Source organism: Cucurbita maxima, unplaced genomic scaffold, assembly GCF_002738345.1.
Source record: "Cucurbita maxima cultivar Rimu unplaced genomic scaffold, Cmax_1.0 Cma_Scf00012, whole genome shotgun sequence".
Lineage (NCBI taxonomy): Eukaryota > Viridiplantae > Streptophyta > Magnoliopsida > Cucurbitales > Cucurbitaceae > Cucurbita > Cucurbita maxima.
The window spans coordinates 4,142,653-4,164,162 of record NW_019272028.1 but is presented as its reverse complement, the minus strand read 5'-3'; the positions used below and the strand labels follow the sequence as shown (position 1 = coordinate 4,164,162).

The window sequence follows — 21,510 nt, the reverse complement described above, 5'->3', positions numbered from 1 at the left end:
TCCAATTATTTTCAGATTAGGTTGAAAATTAAAATTGGACCATTATTGCAAAAAAGAGTAATAAATTTGGCATTTTTATTTTTTTTAATTTGTTGAGAGAGAAAAAGAGCTGTAAATGCAAATGGGCCCAAGCGGCCCACTTGGCTTATCTTCTTCCATTTGCAAAGGGTTCCAATGACTGAAATGCCCTTTTCCATATAATTTTCATTTATGAAAAACTTAAAATTGTGGGCCAAAAGGAAAAACATTACTTTTTTTTTTAATATAAATCTTTAAAATATCTAAATTTGTAAGCATTACACGCCACTACTTGGATCGTTATGTTAACTATTAACAAATCATGAGGTTTATCTCTTCTCGATCAGGTCTAGTTTAGGAACCCCTCGATGTCGTATAACGTGGAGTGCATCTTATCTTCTCGTTCATTGCTAAACTAAGCTTATCATATTGGATCTCACCTATCACTACACGATATCCTTTACTTCCACAATCTCACCTATCACTACACGGTTTCCTCAACTTCCATGTTCTCACCTATCACTACACGGTATCCTTAACTTCCACGTTCACGATATCCTTAACTTACACGATCTAAATAATTTTTAGCCAGTCTACTTCTAGTCTCCAACCAAAACCTAGTCTCATTTCCTTTAATTTTGTAATAGATGTCATCCTACAATATTGTCACTTCATATATTAAAAACTTTATTAAATTCTTGACTCGACAAGCTTATCACAACGTTTGAATCCGTAATCAAACTTGTTTGACTAAATACCGCATCTATGTAAATAATATTCTTTATTTATTGCCTTTTAACATTCTACCATAAAAATATTAAAAAAAAAAAAAGTTTAATTAGTTTGACTTTCATGCTAAAAATACTTTTTCTAACTTAAAAAAAGTTATACCAATAGGTATAAGATATGGCTTCATTTTCTTTTTATAAATAAAATAAATAGAAAAATTTATATTTTTTAAAAATATATATTATAGGATAAAATATCTAAAGATATAATTATCGAGGATATCTTATCTTATCTCATAAAATTAAAAAAAAAAAAAAAAGAAAAAAAGAATTTCAATAAAATAAATAAATAAAAAGTGAAAAATATAATTTAAAATAATATATTCTTACCAACTGCTTTAAGAAAAAGAAAGCATTTTGAATTTTCGTAGAATTAATGAAAAAAGATTGAGATAATATGAAGGTCACAATCTAACTTTTTATTTTTTTATTTTTTATTTTTTATTTTTGAACTTTAATGAACATAATTATTTACTAGATAATATGATAATAATTATATACCTCTACTTTCATTTATATATCATAAAAAAAATAATTATAATTGATCCATTATTTTTGAATTTAGATTATAGTATATTATCTTTTTACTCAAGTGGCTTACCTTCTAAATATATTATAAAATACAAATTTAAGTTATGCAATAAGATCTTGAGATCATGCAATGAAGGCAGAGACGTCCCATGCAGAAGAAATAATGACAAACGAGAAGAGATAAACACCTGAAAGAAAGAAACTTTTATTATGAAAGTACAAAGACGTATACTTTTAAGAAAAAAAAAAAAAAACTCTTAAACAAACATAATCTTCGAGCCTTTCGAGATATTATATTGTCACAACATGCTTAGGTCACAAACCAACGTCAAAGAATTTTAAGATTATACTAAACTTGAGGCACCTTAGCAAGGTTTTTTTTTTTTTTTTTTGCAGTGATGAACTATCACATATTTTTACCAAAAATTAAGTGAGATCAAACTATCGACCTTTAGAATGATAATTGAACAATTCTCGAAGTTTAACATACGTAAAAAGAAGGTAACTCAAGAAAAGAACTCTGTAAGTGAAAGTAGTAACTAAAAGCCACGATTATTAAACGGAGCCTTATAGTTCAATACTCAAAATACAAGGTCGAAAACGCTATATGAACCAGATAGTTATCCACATTCACTCTCCATCTTCAACAGAGATTTGAGAAACATATTTGTAATTTGTATAGAAACTAAACACATCTATACATAATGCTGTCGGCAGTATGACACAATTTAAAAAAAAAAAAGGAAAAAGAAAGAGACAACTAAAAGCCACTGACTTGTTTTTGTGTTTGTTGGAGCTCAAATTCCTTCTAAATGTGTAAGACAACCTCAAAATAAAGCCTCTGCGCCTGAAAACAAAAGGTTAAACACAATGGTCAGGAATTGCCAGAATCATGGATGTTCATATCATTAATGTCATAATCTCCACATAATCAACTCTTAACGCAAAACTATAGATTATGTTGATAATCACCATATGGGACGCTTGTGTTACGATTGATGTCGAATTTGAACATTATGTTTGATTTTATACAGTGGACAAAGAATTTGGAATTCAAAACATCATGATATAACATTATAAAAGATACATCATGAGCTCATATTTATGTAACTTAATATATACCTTACGGATAACTTGAACATAACTCATCGAGTTAAAACATGCTCGACCAAAAGCTTAATGGTTCAAATCTCTACCTTCACATGTTGAACGAAAGAACGAAAGAACAAGTATGTTATTTAGGATAAAAAGCCTATCTACCAAAAATAGACAGCAATTCACTAATCTCAACCTGCATAAACCTAACCCATCAGTCAAAAACCTTATAATATACAACCCATGTCCAAATACCCTGTTCTACCATACTCCCCATTAGACTAGTGATGGAGAAACAAGAGAAAATTCATATCATATCGTACGTGTTTCGTATGCAAGATCGACATATAAGAAAAGGAAATGACTGAGCATTTCAAACGAAAACACGCACGCCTACATACACAAATTAATCCCATCACCAGATATCACCAGCTCCACAACTCCCAATTTTTCATGTAAACACGACTCTAATTATATCGTCTCGGCATGAATTATTTTGAACTTACTTCAAACTACGAAGAAAATTATTCAATTTTGGATTGTCTTCAAATTCTGAGTCACAGAACAAGCATTGGAATTTAGAAAGATATTAACAAATACCAATCTCTTTTTTATCATGTATACTAAATGTCCACATCATAGTTAATAACAAATATTATCTAAATTTTTAGGAAATAAAATGTCACCCTGTCTGTGTCTTATCATCTATATCTTCTCGTCTATGCTTCTCAGATCTTGGTCAATTTAGTAGTTTTACTATGTAATCCAAAATGCTTGGGTGCAACTCAAAATTTAAAATTAAGATAAATAGAGACCCAAAACCCCAAAAAGCCGACCGCACCAATTCAGTTCAGTAAGTTTAAAGTCGTTGGTTCGGTTCGGTTTGGTTTGGTTGGTGCTAAGCCAATGTCTAAAAATCTAATAAAAAGCAGTTCTTATAGATAGCAGAGAGATGCAAGTCCAAGGGAGAATTTGAGAGCACCCATCTCTGCTAAAAGGCCAAGCCTTTCTAACCAGGAAGATACCACACTATATGCTAGAGCTATGTCCATATATGACTCCTCATGTATTCACTAAAGCCCACGTCCTAATAACATAGGCCCCACTCACAACATTCCACAATTACATTCACAATTCATTCCTCTCCCTGCACATCCTCTTTCTGTTACACGTAATTCACTCGGGCTCCACCCAAATTTAACCGAACCAACCTAATTATACCCCCCTATAAAATGTTGCCAAGACTGTTGTCAGGAACACAAGACATTGACTGTGCGAGGGCTCCTTTTTATCTTTGCAAAGCCACATACATACCAGAAACTTCGAAAGAAAAACTTACAGGTACGTTACAAACTCGAACAATTTAGCATTAGTAAAGGCACAAGCTTTCTCAAAAGGAGAGCGAAAAAATTAATATTTCATTTCGACTTTTGAAGCGTAAGCCACTTGCACAAATGCTTTTGAATCAACTCAACAAGGGAACTATGATGTCATTCAAGTTCAATCAAATTAATAGCTCATTCATCATCATCAGAATAAGAAGACTAACTAGGCAAAATAAGGATCAAAATCGATCTAAAGCTTGGGCTTACTACGACTCAGTCAGAGGCAACTTTCTAATATCTCGAGCCTTTTTTCCTTTCAGCCAACGAGAAGAAGGACCAAACTATATCTATTGCTATACACTCTTCTTCTTGGGTCAAAGCAAAAGTACGATGTTTTAAAAGAGCTTGAGTTGGACACAAGAGGAATCTATGAAAATAAACTTGTATTTTAATGCAACGTGCTGTTTCTAAAGATGTAGAGGAGATGTTTTCTTCATATTAAAGCAGAAAAGCCATACCTCATGAATGAGATGTCTTATTTGCAGAGGTGAGACGAGCCTGGCACTATAGAAGAGATAAATGAAGCATTTGAACAAAATAACTTTTTTTGACAAAAAAAAGTCAAAGCTTCCATTGAGGAAAGATCAAAGAAAACAAAAGATCCTGAGAATAGCAACAGCACAGAAAAGAAGCCATACAAAACACCTAACAAAACAGAAAAGGGCCCCAGTCCAAACGATTGAACAGGTGAATCAATCCAAAAATGATATCAACAAACACACACAGAAGATGGAGAACTTCATCCAATATTCATTGATGACTTTTAAGTCAAAGGTAGATAATAAAAGATTCATTGCAATTCAATGCCAAAAGTCAATATTTTCTTTTGTTGCAAATGTAATAGTCTAAGCAGAGGACTCAAAACTCTTGATGCAATCCAAAGGGTGGCCTCAAAAGATTTGTCATTGCCATTCCTTTAAGTGGTTACAGAGATGGGTAAGCATGATCAGGAAGGGCCCACAAATTTCTTTGGGCAAGTCAAGACTTCCAAGTGAAGTTCGGGATATTAGCAGTTATCTTACTTATCTCTGTCTTTGTAATCACAATACTTGAATTCTTTTTTGTGGACTTGTTCAAATTCCGATGGGTTGATGTCTTATTTCCCCTACTCTATTTTGTAATCTTTGTTTTGTCATAAGGAACTATCTCAGATGGAGGAAGGTAACAACCTAGAGGCTGAATGTAGAGAAACCCCTCGCCCAAAGCAGCTATAACAGAATGGCATTATAATTTGCTATAATCATCAAAAGATTATAATTACAAAAGAATTTTTTGTGGATAAAATACCACCAAGAAACTATGCATTGCACAGAAGATCGTTAATGCTTCGGAGTTTTATGAATAAAATTTCATGTTGGCTATCCAGTATTCCAAGCATTTATTCCTTTCATACGTCATAGAAATATCACCTATTAATCACAAGGTACTAGTAACAGCTTGTAGCATCATCCTAAGCATACTACTTGGTTTACATTTTTACAAATTGATAAGTCGAACACCATAGACTATTTATTTCATCATCTACGTCTCGAATTGAAGCTCTCTCCACAGTACAAATAAGCAAAAGCATTAGATATACCTTTAACAGTGCAGCTCAAGAGCAAAACAACCTCAAGATTTCTTCGAGTGCACAATATCAAATTTATTTAATATGCATTTTTTAACTGTTTTCGCTCGAGTCTATATCAAATATATTATTGTACAAAGAGTGTTCCGTATGAACAATTACTTCAAAACAGAACAAGAAAAAAATACTATGAACTTTTTTCTTTCTCCTTTTTTCGGGGCTTGACAGTTAACATACAAGTTTTCTGTAACGAAACCGCGTGTTCTATTAATCAACTGTCGGATAGGCCCTTTGTTCTCTTTCACTCAAGAACCACCTATGGGGGAGGCTAACGTGAAATAATGAATACCCAACTCTAGAACTGAAGGACACATTATCCCACTTAAGAACAGCATCTAAGAGCCACTAAATTTGGACAAAGATTCAATATTTGAAAGCTCTTCAACGGAGAGTTAGAGAAAGATTAATCAAGCAGCAAAAAGTATTCTAAGACTTGTGAAAGAAACAGCAAAGCAATTAGCCTGCAAAAGCCAAAACTAAAAGCAAAGAGAGAAAGTTACCGGAACATTTTCAGTATTTATCCTACGGGCTACCCTCTCCTTCGCTGTCATTCCCACCACCAGAGCTGCTCCCATCGTTCCGGCCCCCAAATGGCCACCATAGCGGTACTCTAAAGCTCCTCTCAACGCGCTCGCTACTACTTCCACTGTTTCCTGACCCTGGTTCTTCTCCGTTAGATTCATTAGCCTGCACCCGGCGACCACGAGTTCGATTCTCGTAATCAGAATCATCCGTTGCCAACTCAAATCGGCAGACAGGGCATGAATTGTGCAATTCAAGCCAAGGCAAAAGACAATAATCGTGAAATATATGCTTGCAGGGCATCTGCTTAACCTCAATACCTTTTTCAAACCCATCTAAGCAAACAGCACATTGGTTCATTTCCGAATTCAAAAGATCCTCTGTAACAGTCACGTTCTGAAGCTTCTCAATTGCCGATTTCGAGGCCGGTGGAGTTCCGTGTCGGTTCGGATCATTCTCGGCCAGCAATTGAATGAGCTGCTCGAGGCCAGGTCCAATGAAGTAATCGCCAACATTTTGAGGCATTGAAACGCCAGAGAGGGAAGGATGACCCTGAATTTCAAACACAACATCCGCACCACTGTCGAAAATTCCCCGTAAATGATTCTGAAGAAAAACAAAGGGATCGAAGGGCTCCGGCTGACCTGACGAATCGGATTGATTCCTATTCCAAAGCTGTGAAGCCGGACTCAAAGTTCTTGAGAATAAACCAGGGTTTTGAAGATCAACGACCGTCGAAGAAGAGAAAGCAAGGGGATTAAAATCACGAAAAGGATCGAGAAGGAAAAATGACCTAGAATCAAGATTGGCATTCGAGCTGAAAGTATCATACTCTTCAAGAAATCCCTCATTGCAAAATGGGCACAAAGGCTCTAAGGAATTGGATACAGCAACAGTAACGTCGCGATCACACTGGTGGCAGAAGAAGGACTTATCGACGGCGGCGGAGGACATTGAGGTAAACCGAAGGAGATTGGCAGAGAAAAAGAGAAGAAAGGATGATTTATGTTAGAGAATGCGAAGAGACGAAAAGAAGATTGCTGTAACAATGGGCAAAGAACGGCGGATTTGTTGTCGTCGTTGTCGTTGTCGTCGTCGGCGTCGTCGACGACTCCATTGGCTGAGGAAGAATCCGTTCTACAGGTAAATCGCTGTTAGATTGAGATTTGTGTACGGATGGCCTAATTCCTTGGACTCACTGTCTTTCTAACCCGCTCTTCGAATTAACGGTATGTAACCTTTTGCCTCCTTAAAATAAAATGTCTGAATTGCCCCCCTTTACAAAATAACCAAAACTCCATTCATTTTTCTTCCGGTTTAGTTAACATGAAGAAATCTCTTCCTCATTTTTTTATTTTAAATGAGACTCTCGACCTTGTTCCGCGTTGTTTTCGTAGGTTAAATGTAAATTTCTACTTCCATTTTGGTTGGGTGGGAGCGTGTGTATGGACGTCTTCTTGGGCGTGTGGGAGCATGTGCAAGCCCTATTTCAACCCGTTCAACTATTTTTCATAACGATTACAATACTAAGCCCTATTTCAACCCGTTCAACTATTTTTCCTAACGATTACAATACTAACCTTAATTTTTCTTGAATTAGGACTTGTCATAGAAATTTAAGAAATTTTGGAGCTCCAAACACACCAAAAAGCTAGCTCGAGAAGGCACACTTCATCAAAGTAAGTAACCACACGAACTTTAGGCAAGTAATACTTATCGGGATCGCTAGAAACGTGGAGCATTTTTACCTTATGTAGTTAGAAAATGCATGTTTAGAACTTCAAGAGGGCATTTTTGGATGAGTATGTGCTGTATGTAATATTATGAAAAAATTACTGTCATGCCCCTAAGTTGAGATTTCTGAGAATGTCTTATGCAAAGCTAGAATACGAGTTGGATAATATTGATGAGTATGTTATGCATGATGTAACAAATTACCAATGTGCCCCTAGAGTGAAATTTGTGATTAATGTTGTATATGTTTTTTTGCTCTTTAGAAAGAAGGATGGACTATTGTGATCTATAATCTGGGTGATTGATAGATGTAATCTCCCTGTTGAGCTTAGTTGCTTGTATGTTTTAGTTCAAGGTGTTTGACTATGTGATCTCTTTGTAAAGCGTATTTATCTACATAGAGCAAGGGCATTAGAGTTAGGTTGGCTAGACGATGACCTAAAAGTTAGAACGCATCTAGTCGCCTAAGCACCTTAGGATCGTGAGCGGCGATTAGAGGGTTTAGGCCTTAGTGCTCCCAGACTAAGAAAGATTTCAGGAGTTGGAACAGAGCAGCCTGGAGCCAGAAGTTTGCATTAAGCTAACTAGTCGTCCTGGGAATCTAATAGATCTCCTCAGCTCCTAGATACGACTAAGGTGAAGTTTAAATTATGGATTATGTGCTTAGGTGACCGATAGGACTATCTCCCTAGCAAAACATGCATGAGAGTGTTCCGTTAAGATTATGGTGCTACTAGTAGTGCGATTTACATCTTGACCCAGGTCAATATGTTTCTCATAGACCTTACTGTTGGGCTTTATGTCCTAAAACTCATAGTTTATAAATAAAACCATATTCTATTTTCAATAAAGTTATTATTGATTTTTATTCAGTATAGATTGCTATTGAAAAAGTGAATTTTATGATCGTTAATCTAAATCCAATAAACTAAGAATATTTTGGCTATAGTATCATTACTTGAATTATATGTAGAGACATAAGAGTGGATTAAGTTCAATTATATAGTCAAAATGATTTATAGTACAAGGATAAAGCTAAGTACCTTATCCTGAGGACACTATGGATGTGGTCCACTTTTGTATATGACATAAACAATGTGATCACTAAATTGTACATGCGGAGACATGTGAGTGGGGGCTATGCAATGAGTATTGCATAAGATCGGACCATGAAGAAAATCACTCTCACTTTATAATGTCGTTTACTGCTGAAACTGATTTTCTTTTCATTTGATGATCTAGGTAACTCGATCTTAATCTTGAGCTAACCATGAACTCCTGTTTATTCGGAATTATCCTTAGATTTGCATGGGTGAGAGTGGCTCGAGTTCGTCGACTCAATAGGCCTCCCATTTCAGGGGTAAGACTGGGTGAATGGCTGGAACGTGGGGTGCAAGATGGAACTCGCTCCTACCCACTTTTAGGGATAGAAGAGAGGTAGTTCCCTTAATACTGACTCCAGGTCTTGAATAAGGGGTTTCACTCTCTCATTGGCCTGAGAGAGATTCGGTTTACTGGTTGGACCACAAACTAATTGTTCATTAGAGGGTCAGTGGGACATAAGGAACAAGAAGTAACTTCAGGGGTAAAACGGTTAATTGACCCAACTCTAGTTACGAACAACCTGTGAAGGATCGACTTACTAATCATGGTTATATCAAATGGACAAAAATATATTTATAGTGAGGGGAGTGCAACTACTAGGCTATAGTGGAATGTCCTAATAGTTAACGAGTGTTGGTTAACAAGGTTAATGAGTTTAACCGGTTAATCTTGGATCGTTGGAGCCCATGATCTATAGGTCCATTAGATCCCTCTACTAGCTCATATCGAACTAAACCATAGAACAGTGTGACAAGTGAGTTCGAAGTGTTCAAATTCAAATTAGGGAATATGTGCTACATATATACGATATATTTAACTGCATTTTTGTTTTATTTATAAATTAAATAAAAAGAGAGAATTTGAGATATTTTAATAAAATTTAAATATTTTATTCAAATGTGTCTGGAATTAATTGTGATTGACATTTGAATTAATATTAAATATTAATTAAATAATTTAATTAATCATTTAATATTACTTTAATTTAAAATTAATTATTTAAATTAATTGTTGAATTAAAATGAACTTGACTTCACTTCATGGAAAAATCTATGGCACCAAATTTGCATGAACATGCAAACATAACTCTGTAAATAGAGTGATCAAGGTACATTGAACTTCTCCCTTGTAAAAATCTTGAGAAAAACTCTCACAAACTCTCTCTTCATATATACTAAATCCCTCCCAAGTTTAGTCACTCACCGGATTCCACAATCCCGTTCTAAGACCGAAGAATAGTGGAGAAGACACTAGTGGTGGTTCAAAATCGGTTCGTGAGGAAAAAGAAATTTTAACTATAAAAGATTAGTACTCAAACACCCTGAGTTTTAATGCTTATGAACATGCTAGTTATTTACTATAATTGATGTTCTAAGAGTGCCTAAGATCCAAATTGCTTCCGCATGTGTTATATTAACACCATCACTTACACCCTAGGATCGTGAGCAATTAGAGGTTTCGACCTGTGTGCACCCAGAGATTGGTCTAGCCTAAGGAGCTAACCTTGAATGTTCTAGAAACGAGAAATGAGATTTAAACCACTTAGATGTCCCTAAGAACCTAGTAAACCTCTACTACATCTAAATACGATTATGCAAGCTTAACATAATTTTGAAACCACTTGAGTTACTATTGAGTGTTGAAATGAGTCAAGGCTGACACCTTCGTAAACCAGTATGAGAGAGAGACAAGAGACAACGCAAGTAGTAATCAAGATGTCCACTCTGTGTAGAAACTAGCCAAGGCCGGTAAGCCCAGCTTAAGAGGGGACGAGAGACTATATGAGTGGGTTACATGATGAACTGCTATTGTATGTAGAAATGAATCAAAGTCCATAAACCCACCTTGGAATGGCCCGGGGACTACATGAGTAGAGGACACAAGGAACTACTACTGTATATAAATATAAATACGCATTGAGAGGGATCAAGGGACTACATAAGTAGAAAACAAGAAGAACCACTAGTATATATAGAATAAACCCGCTTTGAGAGGGGATGAGGGACTACATAAGTAGATGATATTAGGAAATGGGTCATCATCATCTTATGTGGTTATAGTTACGAGAATCCTGAACTAGGCCCAAACTTCTTGGGGACCTAATAAAAGCTCATGGTAACTTATTAGGTTAAGGATGGGGAAGAAATCCTATAATTAGGTTGCTTACTAGGTATATCTATATTGTAACGACTCAGGCCCACCGCTAGCAAATATTGTCTTTCTTGTGCTTTCCCTTTCGGGCTTCCCCTCAAGGCTTTAAAACGCGTCTGCTAGGGGATGGTAAACCATCCCTATAAATGGTGGTTTGTTCTCCTCCCAACCAATGTGGGACATCACAATTCACCCCCTCAGGGCCCAACGTACTCGTTGACACTCTTTCCTCCCTCTAATCGATGTGGGACTGCCCCCAATTTCCACACCCTTATAAATGGGGGTTTGTTCTCCTCCCCAACTAATGTGGGACATCACATATATACTCACCCCTTACCCCTTCCGGTTGAGGCAGAGAGTGTTCGAGAGCTGTGCAGTCATAGAGGGGTCATCCGCGCATGTATAAGTATCTAAGAAAAATAAAACTAAAATTGAAAATAAATGAGGCAAAAATTAAATAAAAGTAGAGTATTTTTTTATAATTTAACATTTTTAATTTTCTAAATTTTAATTTTTGGACCTATAATATAATCCCATCGATAATCTGGACGCCCATCGCGCCCAAAAACCTCCGAGAGGAAGAAGAATAAGAATATCGCAGGAGTGTGAATTCCAGGTCGTTACAACAATCTGTGCGTCGCTAGAAGATCGTTTCAGTTCATAACCTGCATCATCATCTGAGTTACTTCATCGCAAATTTCGCAGATTTTACTGCGAATCCGTCTCAGAATGAAAGAGCACACATGGAACAACGCAAAACATTTCTGGAATCCAGGCTTCAGCTTCGTGTAAACGGAAATTTGAATATCTAATTTCCGTTCCTATGGCGCTTTCCAGAATCACGTTTGCCAATCAAAGCCTCTGGAAATCGGTCAATTTCACTAATTCTGTTGCTTTTATTTCGGTTTTCAGTGAAAGTCTCTCTCCTGTTGTTGTTTCTCAATCTTACAGACCAATTTGTTCAGACGCGATCAATGTTATTCCTTCTCATGACGAATCTCATATCAGTAATAACTTCATTTCCCTCTTTAGCCAACGAAAAATTTCCCCTGATGATCCCGAGCTGAAAATCTTAGCTCCAAGGCTCAACACCCAGATTGTTGAAAATGTATTGAATGGCCTGAGGAATTGGAAGGTTGCTCATATGTTCTTCATTTGGGCTTCGAAACAACATGGCTACAGGCATAATTGCTATACTTTCAATGTCATTGCATCAATCCTATCACATGCTCGACAAAATGCCCCACTGAGAGCCATTGCTATGGATGTTATTAACTCACGTTGTTCGATGACCCCTGGAGCTTTGGGAATCTTTTTAAGATGTTTGGGAAGCGTGGGGTTGGTTGAGGAAGCTAACTTTTTGTTTGATCAGGTCAGAGTTATGGGTCTCTGTGTTCCAAATAGTTATACTTATAACTGTTTGTTAGAGATTTTGTCTAAAGCAAATGCTATTGATTCCATTGAGAACAGGCTAAGGGAGATGAAATATTATGGGTGCGAAGTGGATAAGTACACATTGACACCAGTTTTGAAGGCTTACTGCAATACTGGTAAGTTTGACAAAGCTTTAAATGTGTATAATGATATTCATGAGAGAGGGTGGATTGATGGGTATGTCTTTTCTATCTTAGTATTAGCTTTTAGCAAGTGGGGTGAGGTAGATAGAGCAATGGAATTAATAGAAAGGACAGGAGATCAAAATCCTTGGTTGACTGAAAAGACATTCTATGCATTAATTCATGGTTTTGTGAAGGAATCCAGAGAAGATATGGCTATTAAGTTGCTTGAGAAAATGAAGAAACTGGGTTTTCCTCCTGATATTTCAATCTATGATGTGCTAATTGGAGGACTTTGTAAGAAGGGATCATTTGAGAAAGCAATGACTTTGTTTTGGAAGATGAAGTTGCTAGGAATTACGCCTGACATTGAGATACTTGCAAAGCTGATTGCATCTTCTTCTGAAGAAAGAGCTATGATCATGTTACTTGAGGAAAGACCAAAAGATGTGAATGATGAAGGTATGATCTTGCTTTACAATTCTGTGTTGACTTGTTTTGTTAATGCTGGCTCATTAGATAAAGCTTGTTATTTGCTTGGGGTTACGGTGGAAAGCGAGTCTCATTCTGATGATATTCACATTTGTGAGCTCCACCAAACTTTTAAGAATGTAGTTCCTAATACTGCTTCGTTCGGTATCGTAATCGATGGCTTGCTAAAGATGGGTAAGTTGGATGTAGCGTTAAGCATGTTTGAAGATATGATTCAACTTGGTTGTAAACGAAACCAATTACTTTGTAACAATTTGATTGATGCACTGTGCAAATCAGACAAATTAGAGGAAAGCTATAAGATTCTAAGAGACATGAAGCAATCAGGACTTCAACCTACACATTTTACTCATAATTCAATATTTGGGTGCCTGTGTAGAAGAGAGGATATTGTGGGAGCTACTGAATTACTGAGGGAGATGCGTGGTCACGGACACGAGCCATGGATAAAACATTCTACCCTTCTTGTGAAACAACTGTGCAAAAATGGGCGAGTTAATGAAGCTTGTAATTTTCTTGGAAATATGGTTCGTGAAGGCTTCCTACCTGATATAGTTGCCTACTCTGCTGCCATGGATGGGCTAGTCAAGATTCATGAAGTGGATCGCGCTTTCGAGATGTTCCAAGACATTTGTACTCATGGTTATCAACCCGACGTGGTTGCTTATAACGTATTGATAAACGGGCTCTGTAAATCCGGGAGAGTTAATGAAGCTGAGGATTTTCTGAACAAAATGATAGTGGCAGGGCTTGTTCCTACCGTTGTCACCTATAATCTTCTCATTGATGGATGGTGCAAAAGTGGAGATATTGATCAGGCCATCCGTTGTCTTTCCAGAATGAATGGAGAGAACAGGGAACCAACCATCATCACTTACACAACTTTGATTGATGGATGCTGCAATTCTGGAAGGCCCGATGATGCCGAAATACTTTGGAATGAAATGCAACAAAAAGGGTGCTTCCCAAACAGGATAGCTTACATGGCTATTGTGCATGGTCTTTGTAAGTGCGGAAGGCCCGATGAAGCTCTAGTTTATTACCACAGGATGGAAGAAAAGGAAATGAAACCAGACAGTTATGTCTCTGTTGCAGTGATCGATGCTCTCGTGTCGAAACAAAACTTTCCTATGGCTCTTAACATACTAGAGAAGATGGTTGAGACAGGCAAAGTTCCCGATCCAGCTGATAAGAACTATGTAACTATAAGAGATGCAATATTTAAATTGTCTGAAGACGAACGAACTGGCCCGGGAGTTAGATCTCTTATCGAAAAGGGCAGCATTCCAACTATTAGTATTTCAGATCTCAAGAGATGAAGTTGAAGCCTTTTTTGTTACCTCATCAAAGGGAGTTAGATAGATCCTTTGGTAGCAAAACAAAGGGAAATGTTGATACGCTTGCAAACCGAGCAGCTGGTTTGAGAGTTCTATCTTGACTCCGAGTATCGATTTTCCGAACTCCAGGTACCTTCATTTGATAGTAGACATCACATGTTCTGTCATCCTTAATATAGTTGGATTCATTTAGAACTAAGGTTATTTTCTCTATTTTTGATAACAAAGTTGTGTGCTTTCTTTCTAAATAATATAGTGATTTAGGCTGAAGAGCTGCAAGTTTTCACAATCCTTTATAACTCATAAAATTTGTAGAATCAGAAGATGCAATATGAACATAAGGGTACAAGGGTGTAAGGGTGTGAAGAGGAAAACGAAACATTTTTTTATAAGGGTGTGGAAACCTCTCTCTAACAGGTGTGTTTTAAAATATTGAGGGGAAGTACGAAAAGGAAAGTCCAAAGAGGACAATGGGACGCTGGGCCCTGAAGGGGAAGCACTAGGCAGGGGTCATCGTATCACATAGCTAAGTTAAGGACATGACTTTGATATCATGTTAAACACGAATCTCCACAATGATATGATATTGTCCACTATAAGCATAAGTTCTCATGATTTTGCTTTTAATTTCCCTAAAAGACTTCATACTAATGGATATGTATTCCTTACTTATAAATTCATGATCATCCCCTTAATTAGCTATAGTGGTGGGACTCCCTTCCAACAATCCTCAACATTGACATGTTGGGTTTGATTATCATTTTCCCATATATACACACATTTTTTTCCCATATATACACACATTTTTTTCCCATATATACACACATTTTTTTCCCATATATACTCATATTTTTATTGCGTAGCCTAACGGATAGAGAGGCAATGCAAGTGGACAATGTTCAGGGAAAATTGCTGTGTATAATGCACTAGTTTATTTTGTTTTGTTTGTTATTTTATTTGAAATTGAACGCTGTTTTATAACGCTATACTTTTATTTTGGCTTCAAATCCCAAGTTCTCCTTATCAGATCTAGCAAAGGAATTGAATGGTTCTTTTTTTTGTCTCTCATTCACTATGAAATGATATATGTTTTTTTTTTTTTTTTTTTTTTTTTTTTTTTTTTTTTTTTTTTTTTTTGTTAACATCATGTAACAATCCAAGCTCACCGCTAGCAATTGTTGTCTCATTTGAGCTTTTCTTTCTGGGTTTACCTTAAAAGTTGTAAATCGCATATGCTAGGGAAAAGTTTCCACACTTTTATAAAGAATGTTTTGTTCTCCCCAATCAATGTGGGATCTCACAATCCACTCCTTATATGCCTAGTGACCCTTACACATGTCATATGTTGATATGATTTTTATGTTTGATGTTATGATATGTTATGTTAATATGATATGATTCGTTATATAATATGTCCAAATGTGCTCAATAATATAGAATGTAAATATATGTCATATTATAACTGATGAATTATATATTGTTATGAGGTGTCAAGTTAACTCCTAAGTGATGTCATGAATGATATGGTTTATGAAAGTTTAGGTGTGCATGTTACCTAGTGTAATATGAGAGTTATGAGTGAGATTGTATTCTATGATTTATTTAAAATGGAAAGTACGAGGACCTCATGCATAATTGTATGTTCACATGCATCGGGATACTTCCCTTTTATGATGAGTACGGACGCGTAAACTATGAAATGAGATAGAGTTGACCATCATGCTTGGCATGGTACGCGACGATCACTATACCCTCCAGTGTCTAGCTACATCCTAGAGGAGCTAGCCTGACAAGCGGCCCAGGGGGTATGCGAGCCCACCTGGGGGACTCACGCTCGCACGTGTGTGTCGTGTGTAGAGAAGTATTACACATCCAATTTGTTCGGATTAGAGGCCACCTAAGAGAATGTGGCATGTTACATGTGTTTGGATTCCCTGACTCTGATAGTGTGGTTATCTACGAAATATTTCTTAAAATCCTAGCCATGGGCTACTCTTATAATTCAGGTAAAGGCAAGACACACATAAACGATTGACGGCACCATCGCATCAAAGTTCATGGAACCTACATAGAGTAGTTACATTTATTATTGGAGCATTGTTCTTCTTAATATTTTCCTTAAATGAATATTTGTGCCTAACGAAGTTATATCATACATATGGTAGCGATTCTATTTCAATAAAATTAGGGTCGTTATATTGACATTATTAAAAGAATTTGTCACAAGAAAGAAGGCCTCAATAATTGATGGCTATACTATATATAGTTGAAAGCCAAAGCTTGTTTCAAAGCTCACGAAGGCCTTTGGATACTCACCACAAACACCACAAACAGGAAACAGAAGCATCCCAAAGCGTCCAATCAGGATATTATTACCTTTTCTCTTTACATCAGTTTGCAAATATATCACACAAAAAGTGATAAAAGGAATGAAAATGTAAACTGAAAGAGAGAAGAAAAAAAAATCTTTGTGATAAAAAGGAGGTGGGGAAGAGGGAGATTCAGTCATCATTTATTTTGGCTTTGTGGAGGGCATCTCTCTTCAAAAGCTGACATTTGAGAAAGCAATGCCCATGCTTTCCCTTCATGTTCCGATTCTCCGTTCCCGAGCCGAATTTCTGAATAATTCAACTAGCAATTAGATTCGAGACAGGTCACCAAGTAAAGCACATTTAACTACGAAATTTTCATGATTGAGTCACCAAAAAGGAAGGGACATCTTATTAGTATATGTAGTGACTTTCAATTCTTTTTACTTATCCTATCCTTAGGATCTCTCTATTCATGTACCCCTCTTTACTCGAGTGTCACATGTCCACCAACTTCTATCTTCGTTCATACCCCAACCACATTTTATTGGGAGATGTACCAATCTAATACTGTTTGTAATGATCCATGTCCAAGATTCGAATTAGGATTCGAAATCCAAATTCATCATCTAATGGGCCCTGACATCCCCTACGACATGGTCATTATTACTCACTTCTCACTTATAAGAGTGAAGACTATCCCTACAGACCAACACGTGTCATTTTAGCATGTTTTGTTCTCACTCGTATGTATCTTAGGAAAATTCTGAGAAGATCACCCAACAAATAATTATTTCAAGTAAAGCACTTATCTATAAAGTTCATATGGTTGAACCCTCGGAAAAAAAAAGGTGCACTTTATTGGTATAGATAATGACTTTAAATTCTTTTACGTGTTTCTTAGTTATCCTATCCTCGGAATCTCTCTCATTCGGATGTTGTCTCGATTGATTCATGTACTCCTTTACTTGGGTATCACCTTTTAAAAATTTTATAAGCAATTTAACAAAATTTAGCCGAATTTTATATAAAGTATGGTTTTAAAATATTTTAAAAAAATTTCATGTATCAAAATAAATTAGAAAATAAAGAAAATGTAGTAAAATAAACTTTTTTGAAACAAAAAAAAGTTAAAGAGAAAGCCATTTAATTGTTTATTTTATTGTGTTAAAAGTTATATGTTGTTCAAAAAAGAGAGAAGAAAGTTCAATGAAACATGTCTTAAAATGTCAATGGTTGGTCATATGGTTTATTCAAGATTTTATTTTATTGTGTCGTTTTCCTAAGGCCTCATTCAAATAAAAATAATCACTACCACGTTCGAAATTAAGTGTGTTTTGCTCGGAATAATTCGATATTGGGCAACTTCCTAAAACCCTAAACCCTAAGAAACATGTGAGTGATAACAAAACATAATAAATAAAACTCGTGTTGGTACGTGGAGATAATCTTTACTCTTAGAAGCAAGGAGTAAGTAACGTGACCATATCATAGATGAATACCAAGATCATCAGGTGCCAAATCTAAATTCTAAATCCTGATGAGCGACATGACCACATCGCAAGAAAATGTCAGGGTTATCATGTACCGAATCCGAATTCTAAAATCTAATAAGCAAGAAGTAAATAACGTAATCATGTCATACGAGAACATCAAAACAATTAGGTGTCGAATCCAAAATATTTCAAAGTATTTATTCCCGACCTCGATATAAAAAAAGTTGTTACATTCCTTCAACCATAAGGAATCCAAGCAAAAAGAAAGATCCCATAACTTTATATTATATTAGATTTCTATAATTGAAATAGAATCTTTATTTGATTAAATTTAATGGTAATGATTATGTAAGCAATTATTTAATGTGGGACAAGGCAAAAAGAACACTATGGGGTATAGAGAATGAAGCATAAAAATAGTGGTGGGGCATTTTCCCACATTAATGTTCCCACCCTCATTATCAACTATGCTTTTGTTTCTAATTTGGACTTTGATTAGATAGTGATCCAAACAAAATTTTTTTTTTTTTTTTTTTTTTTTTAATTTAACGGATTTGAACCTTGGTCGAGGATGCATGTTAATTACTATTGAGTTATATATTTTGTTTTGTGTGTATTCGATGTGCGAGTCTTCACCACGAGCGAGGAATTGGTTGCCCTTTGTCTGCTGTGGTACATCAGCCTCACGATTTTAAAATGCGTCTATTAGGGAAAAGTTTACGTACCCTTATAAGGAATGTTTCGTTCCTCTCTCTAACCAATGTGGAATCTCATCAACGTGTGAGTCTTCACCATGAATGTGGAATTGGTTGTCCTTTGTCTGCTTTGGCCCGTCAGCCTCACGATTTTAAAATGTGTCTACTAGGGAAAAGTTTACGTACCCTTATAAGAAATGTTTCGTTTTCCTCTGACCAATGTAAGATCTCATCAACGTCTGAGTTTTCACCATGAGTGTGGAATTGGTTGCCCTTTGTCTGCTTTGGCCCATCAACCTCACGATTTAAAAAAATGCATCTATTGGAGAAAAGTTTACGTATCCTTATAAGGAATGTTTCATTCCCCTCTCTAACCAATGCGGGATCTCATCAATGTGTGAGTACGTACCCTTATAAGGAATGTTTCGTTCCCCTCTCTAACAATGTGGGATCTCATCAACATGTGAGTCTTCATATGAGTGTGGAATTGGTTGCCCTTTATCTGCTGTGGCCCGTCAGCCTCACGATTTTAAAATGCATCTATTAGGGAAAAGTTTACGTACCCTTATAAGGAATGTTTCGTTACTTTCCCCTCTCTAACAATGTGGGATCTCATCAACGTGTGAGTCTTCATATGAGTGTGGAATTGGTTGCCCTTTGTCTGCTGTGGCCCGTCAGCCTCACGATTTTAAAATGCGTCTATTAGGGAAAAGTTTACGTACCCTTATAAGGAATGTTTCGTTTCGTTCCCCTCTCTAACAATGTGGGATCTCATCAACGTGTGAGTCTTCATATGAGTGTGGAATTGGTTGCCCTTTATCTGTTGTGGCCTGTCAGCCTCACGATTTTTAAATGCGTCTGTTAGGGAAAAGTTTATGTATCCTTATAAGGAATGTTTCGTTCCCCTCTCTAACCATTGTGAGATCTCATCAACGTGTGAGTCTTCACCATGAGTGTGGAATTGGTTGCCCTTTGTCTGCTTTGGCCCGTCGGCCTCACGATTTTAAAAAATGCGTCTACTGGAGAAAAGTTTACGTACCTTTGGAAGGAATGTTTCATTCCCCTCTCTAACCAATGTGAGATCTCATCAACGTGTGAGTCTTCACCATGAGTGTGGAATTGGTTGCCCTTTGTCTGCTTTGGCCCGTCAGCCTCACAATTTTAAAAAATGCGTCTACTGGAGAAAAGTTTACGTACCTTTGGAAGGAATGTTTTGTTCCTCTCTCTGACCAATGTGAGATCTCATCAACGTGTGAATCTTCACCATGAGTGTGGAATTGATTGTCCATTGTCTGCTTTGGCCCGTCAACCTCACGATTTTATAAAATGCATCTACTAGGAAAAAGTTTACATACCGTTATAAGAATGTCTCATTCCCCTCCCTAACTAATGTGGGATCTCACAATTCACTCCCTTAAGGGGTTTGACATCCTTGCTACCACACTGCCTAGTGTCTGGCTATGATACCATTTGTAACAACTCAGCCCACCACTAATAGATATGACCCATTTTGGCTTGTTACGTGGAATCTCTTAGCTACCGTATGCGAGAGAGAGTTATATTAAATATATATATTTTTAAATTATGAAAAGAAAAGAGAAAATGATTGGGATGATGAAATGTTTGAAATATTGTAATTGGGCAGCTATTCACTCATAATCCTAATTATGAGACAATGAATAACCATCCAAATTTTTTATATCACAAATTACAATAATAATAAATGAAAAATCCAAAATTGGCGCGTGGTCATCACGCCCCGATCAATCAAGTTAGACCTTCTACAACAATTGATTCTTTTGTTCTCGTGTAAAATCAATTTCAATTTCTTAAATCTTAGTTAACTTTCTTTCGAAATCTCTCTTTTTCAAAACTTTCTTCTTGAACCGGGACTAGAGGCTCGAACATACGTCGCTTGGCCGTAAGCGACACAAGAACGAATAGACTTAACTCATTTGTTGTGAGGAGTGAGTGTCGCACAATCGCAAATACGCTGGCATCAAAGTGCGATTGTAACAATTTCAAAAATATCTTTGAACTTTAAAAAATTCCGTTGATGTCATTCAAAGTTTTAAAAAGTTAAAAAATATCCTTACATTTAGTTCTATGTTTAAAAAATATCTAAGGAAATTTTAAAAGTAATATTTAAATCATTTACTTTTATAAAAAAAAAAAATTCTTACCGTCAATATATAGACGAATACCGTTTATCGACACCTCATATAGTATCTCCAAACTTGTTAATATTAATTTTCAAAATTTATGAGTATTTTTGAAACGTGATACTAACGGTACAGGTATTCTTAAACTTTTAAATAATGTTTAAGGTTGTTTTTGAAGTTTTTAAAAAAATTCAAAAGTATTTTTATTAATTTAGCCTAGCTTTAATTATAGTTCGACCAGTGATTTTACTATTAGTTGCTAGATTTTTCAATCCTGTTCTTCTCATTCTCAATATTGGTTCCAGTGTCGTGAATATCATATATCTAAACAAACCAGTCTTACGACGTCGCTGTTCGTCCATCATTCTCTCGAATTATATCTAACTAGGTTCACCAATACATAGTAACATATATCTTAAAATTTAACTAAAGTTCGTAAGTTCTTACAAGACGTAATGTATTTAGGCTAATAATCTCACGAGATTTATGAAAATAAGATACTGAGTTA

The 21,510-nt window shown here is 36.1% G+C and overlaps 2 protein-coding genes across 13 annotated transcripts; one reads left to right on the top strand and one right to left on the bottom strand.

Annotated features, from left to right (window-relative positions):
- Positions 1-1,447: 1,447 nt before the first annotated feature.
- On the bottom strand, positions 1,448-7,195 carry LOC111487122 (E3 ubiquitin-protein ligase RING1-like). 10 transcript variants are annotated; one of them, XR_002718990.1, is made up of 4 exons: positions 5,945-7,195; positions 4,276-4,321; positions 2,113-2,628; positions 1,449-1,525 (listed from the first exon to the last, which is right to left on the bottom strand). XR_002718990.1 is itself a non-coding variant. In XM_023134371.1 (2 exons), exon 1 carries the CDS (start codon positions 6,918-6,920, stop codon positions 5,967-5,969), a length of 954 nt encoding a protein of 317 aa, XP_022990139.1. In that variant the 5' UTR covers positions 6,921-7,195; the 3' UTR covers positions 1,861-2,184; positions 5,945-5,966. The 10 variants fall into 10 exon arrangements, 2 of the variants coding, with proteins under 2 accessions (XP_022990139.1, XP_022990140.1); XR_002718994.1 differs by having other exon boundaries at positions 2,113-2,184; XR_002718988.1 differs by having other exon boundaries at positions 1,448-1,525; positions 2,113-4,364.
- Positions 7,196-11,496: 4,301 nt separating this feature from the next.
- LOC111487519 (putative pentatricopeptide repeat-containing protein At5g08310, mitochondrial) lies at positions 11,497-14,629 on the top strand. 3 transcript variants are annotated; one of them, XM_023134942.1, is made up of 2 exons: positions 11,497-12,973; positions 13,283-14,629. In XM_023134942.1, exons 1-2 carry the CDS (start codon positions 11,779-11,781, stop codon positions 14,320-14,322), a joined length of 2,235 nt encoding a protein of 744 aa, XP_022990710.1. In that variant the 5' UTR covers positions 11,497-11,778; the 3' UTR covers positions 14,323-14,629. The 3 variants fall into 3 exon arrangements, with proteins under 3 accessions (XP_022990710.1, XP_022990709.1, XP_022990708.1); XM_023134941.1 differs by having other exon boundaries at positions 11,497-13,177; XM_023134940.1 differs by having other exon boundaries at positions 11,509-11,571; positions 11,661-14,629.
- Positions 14,630-21,510: the final 6,881 nt, after the last annotated feature.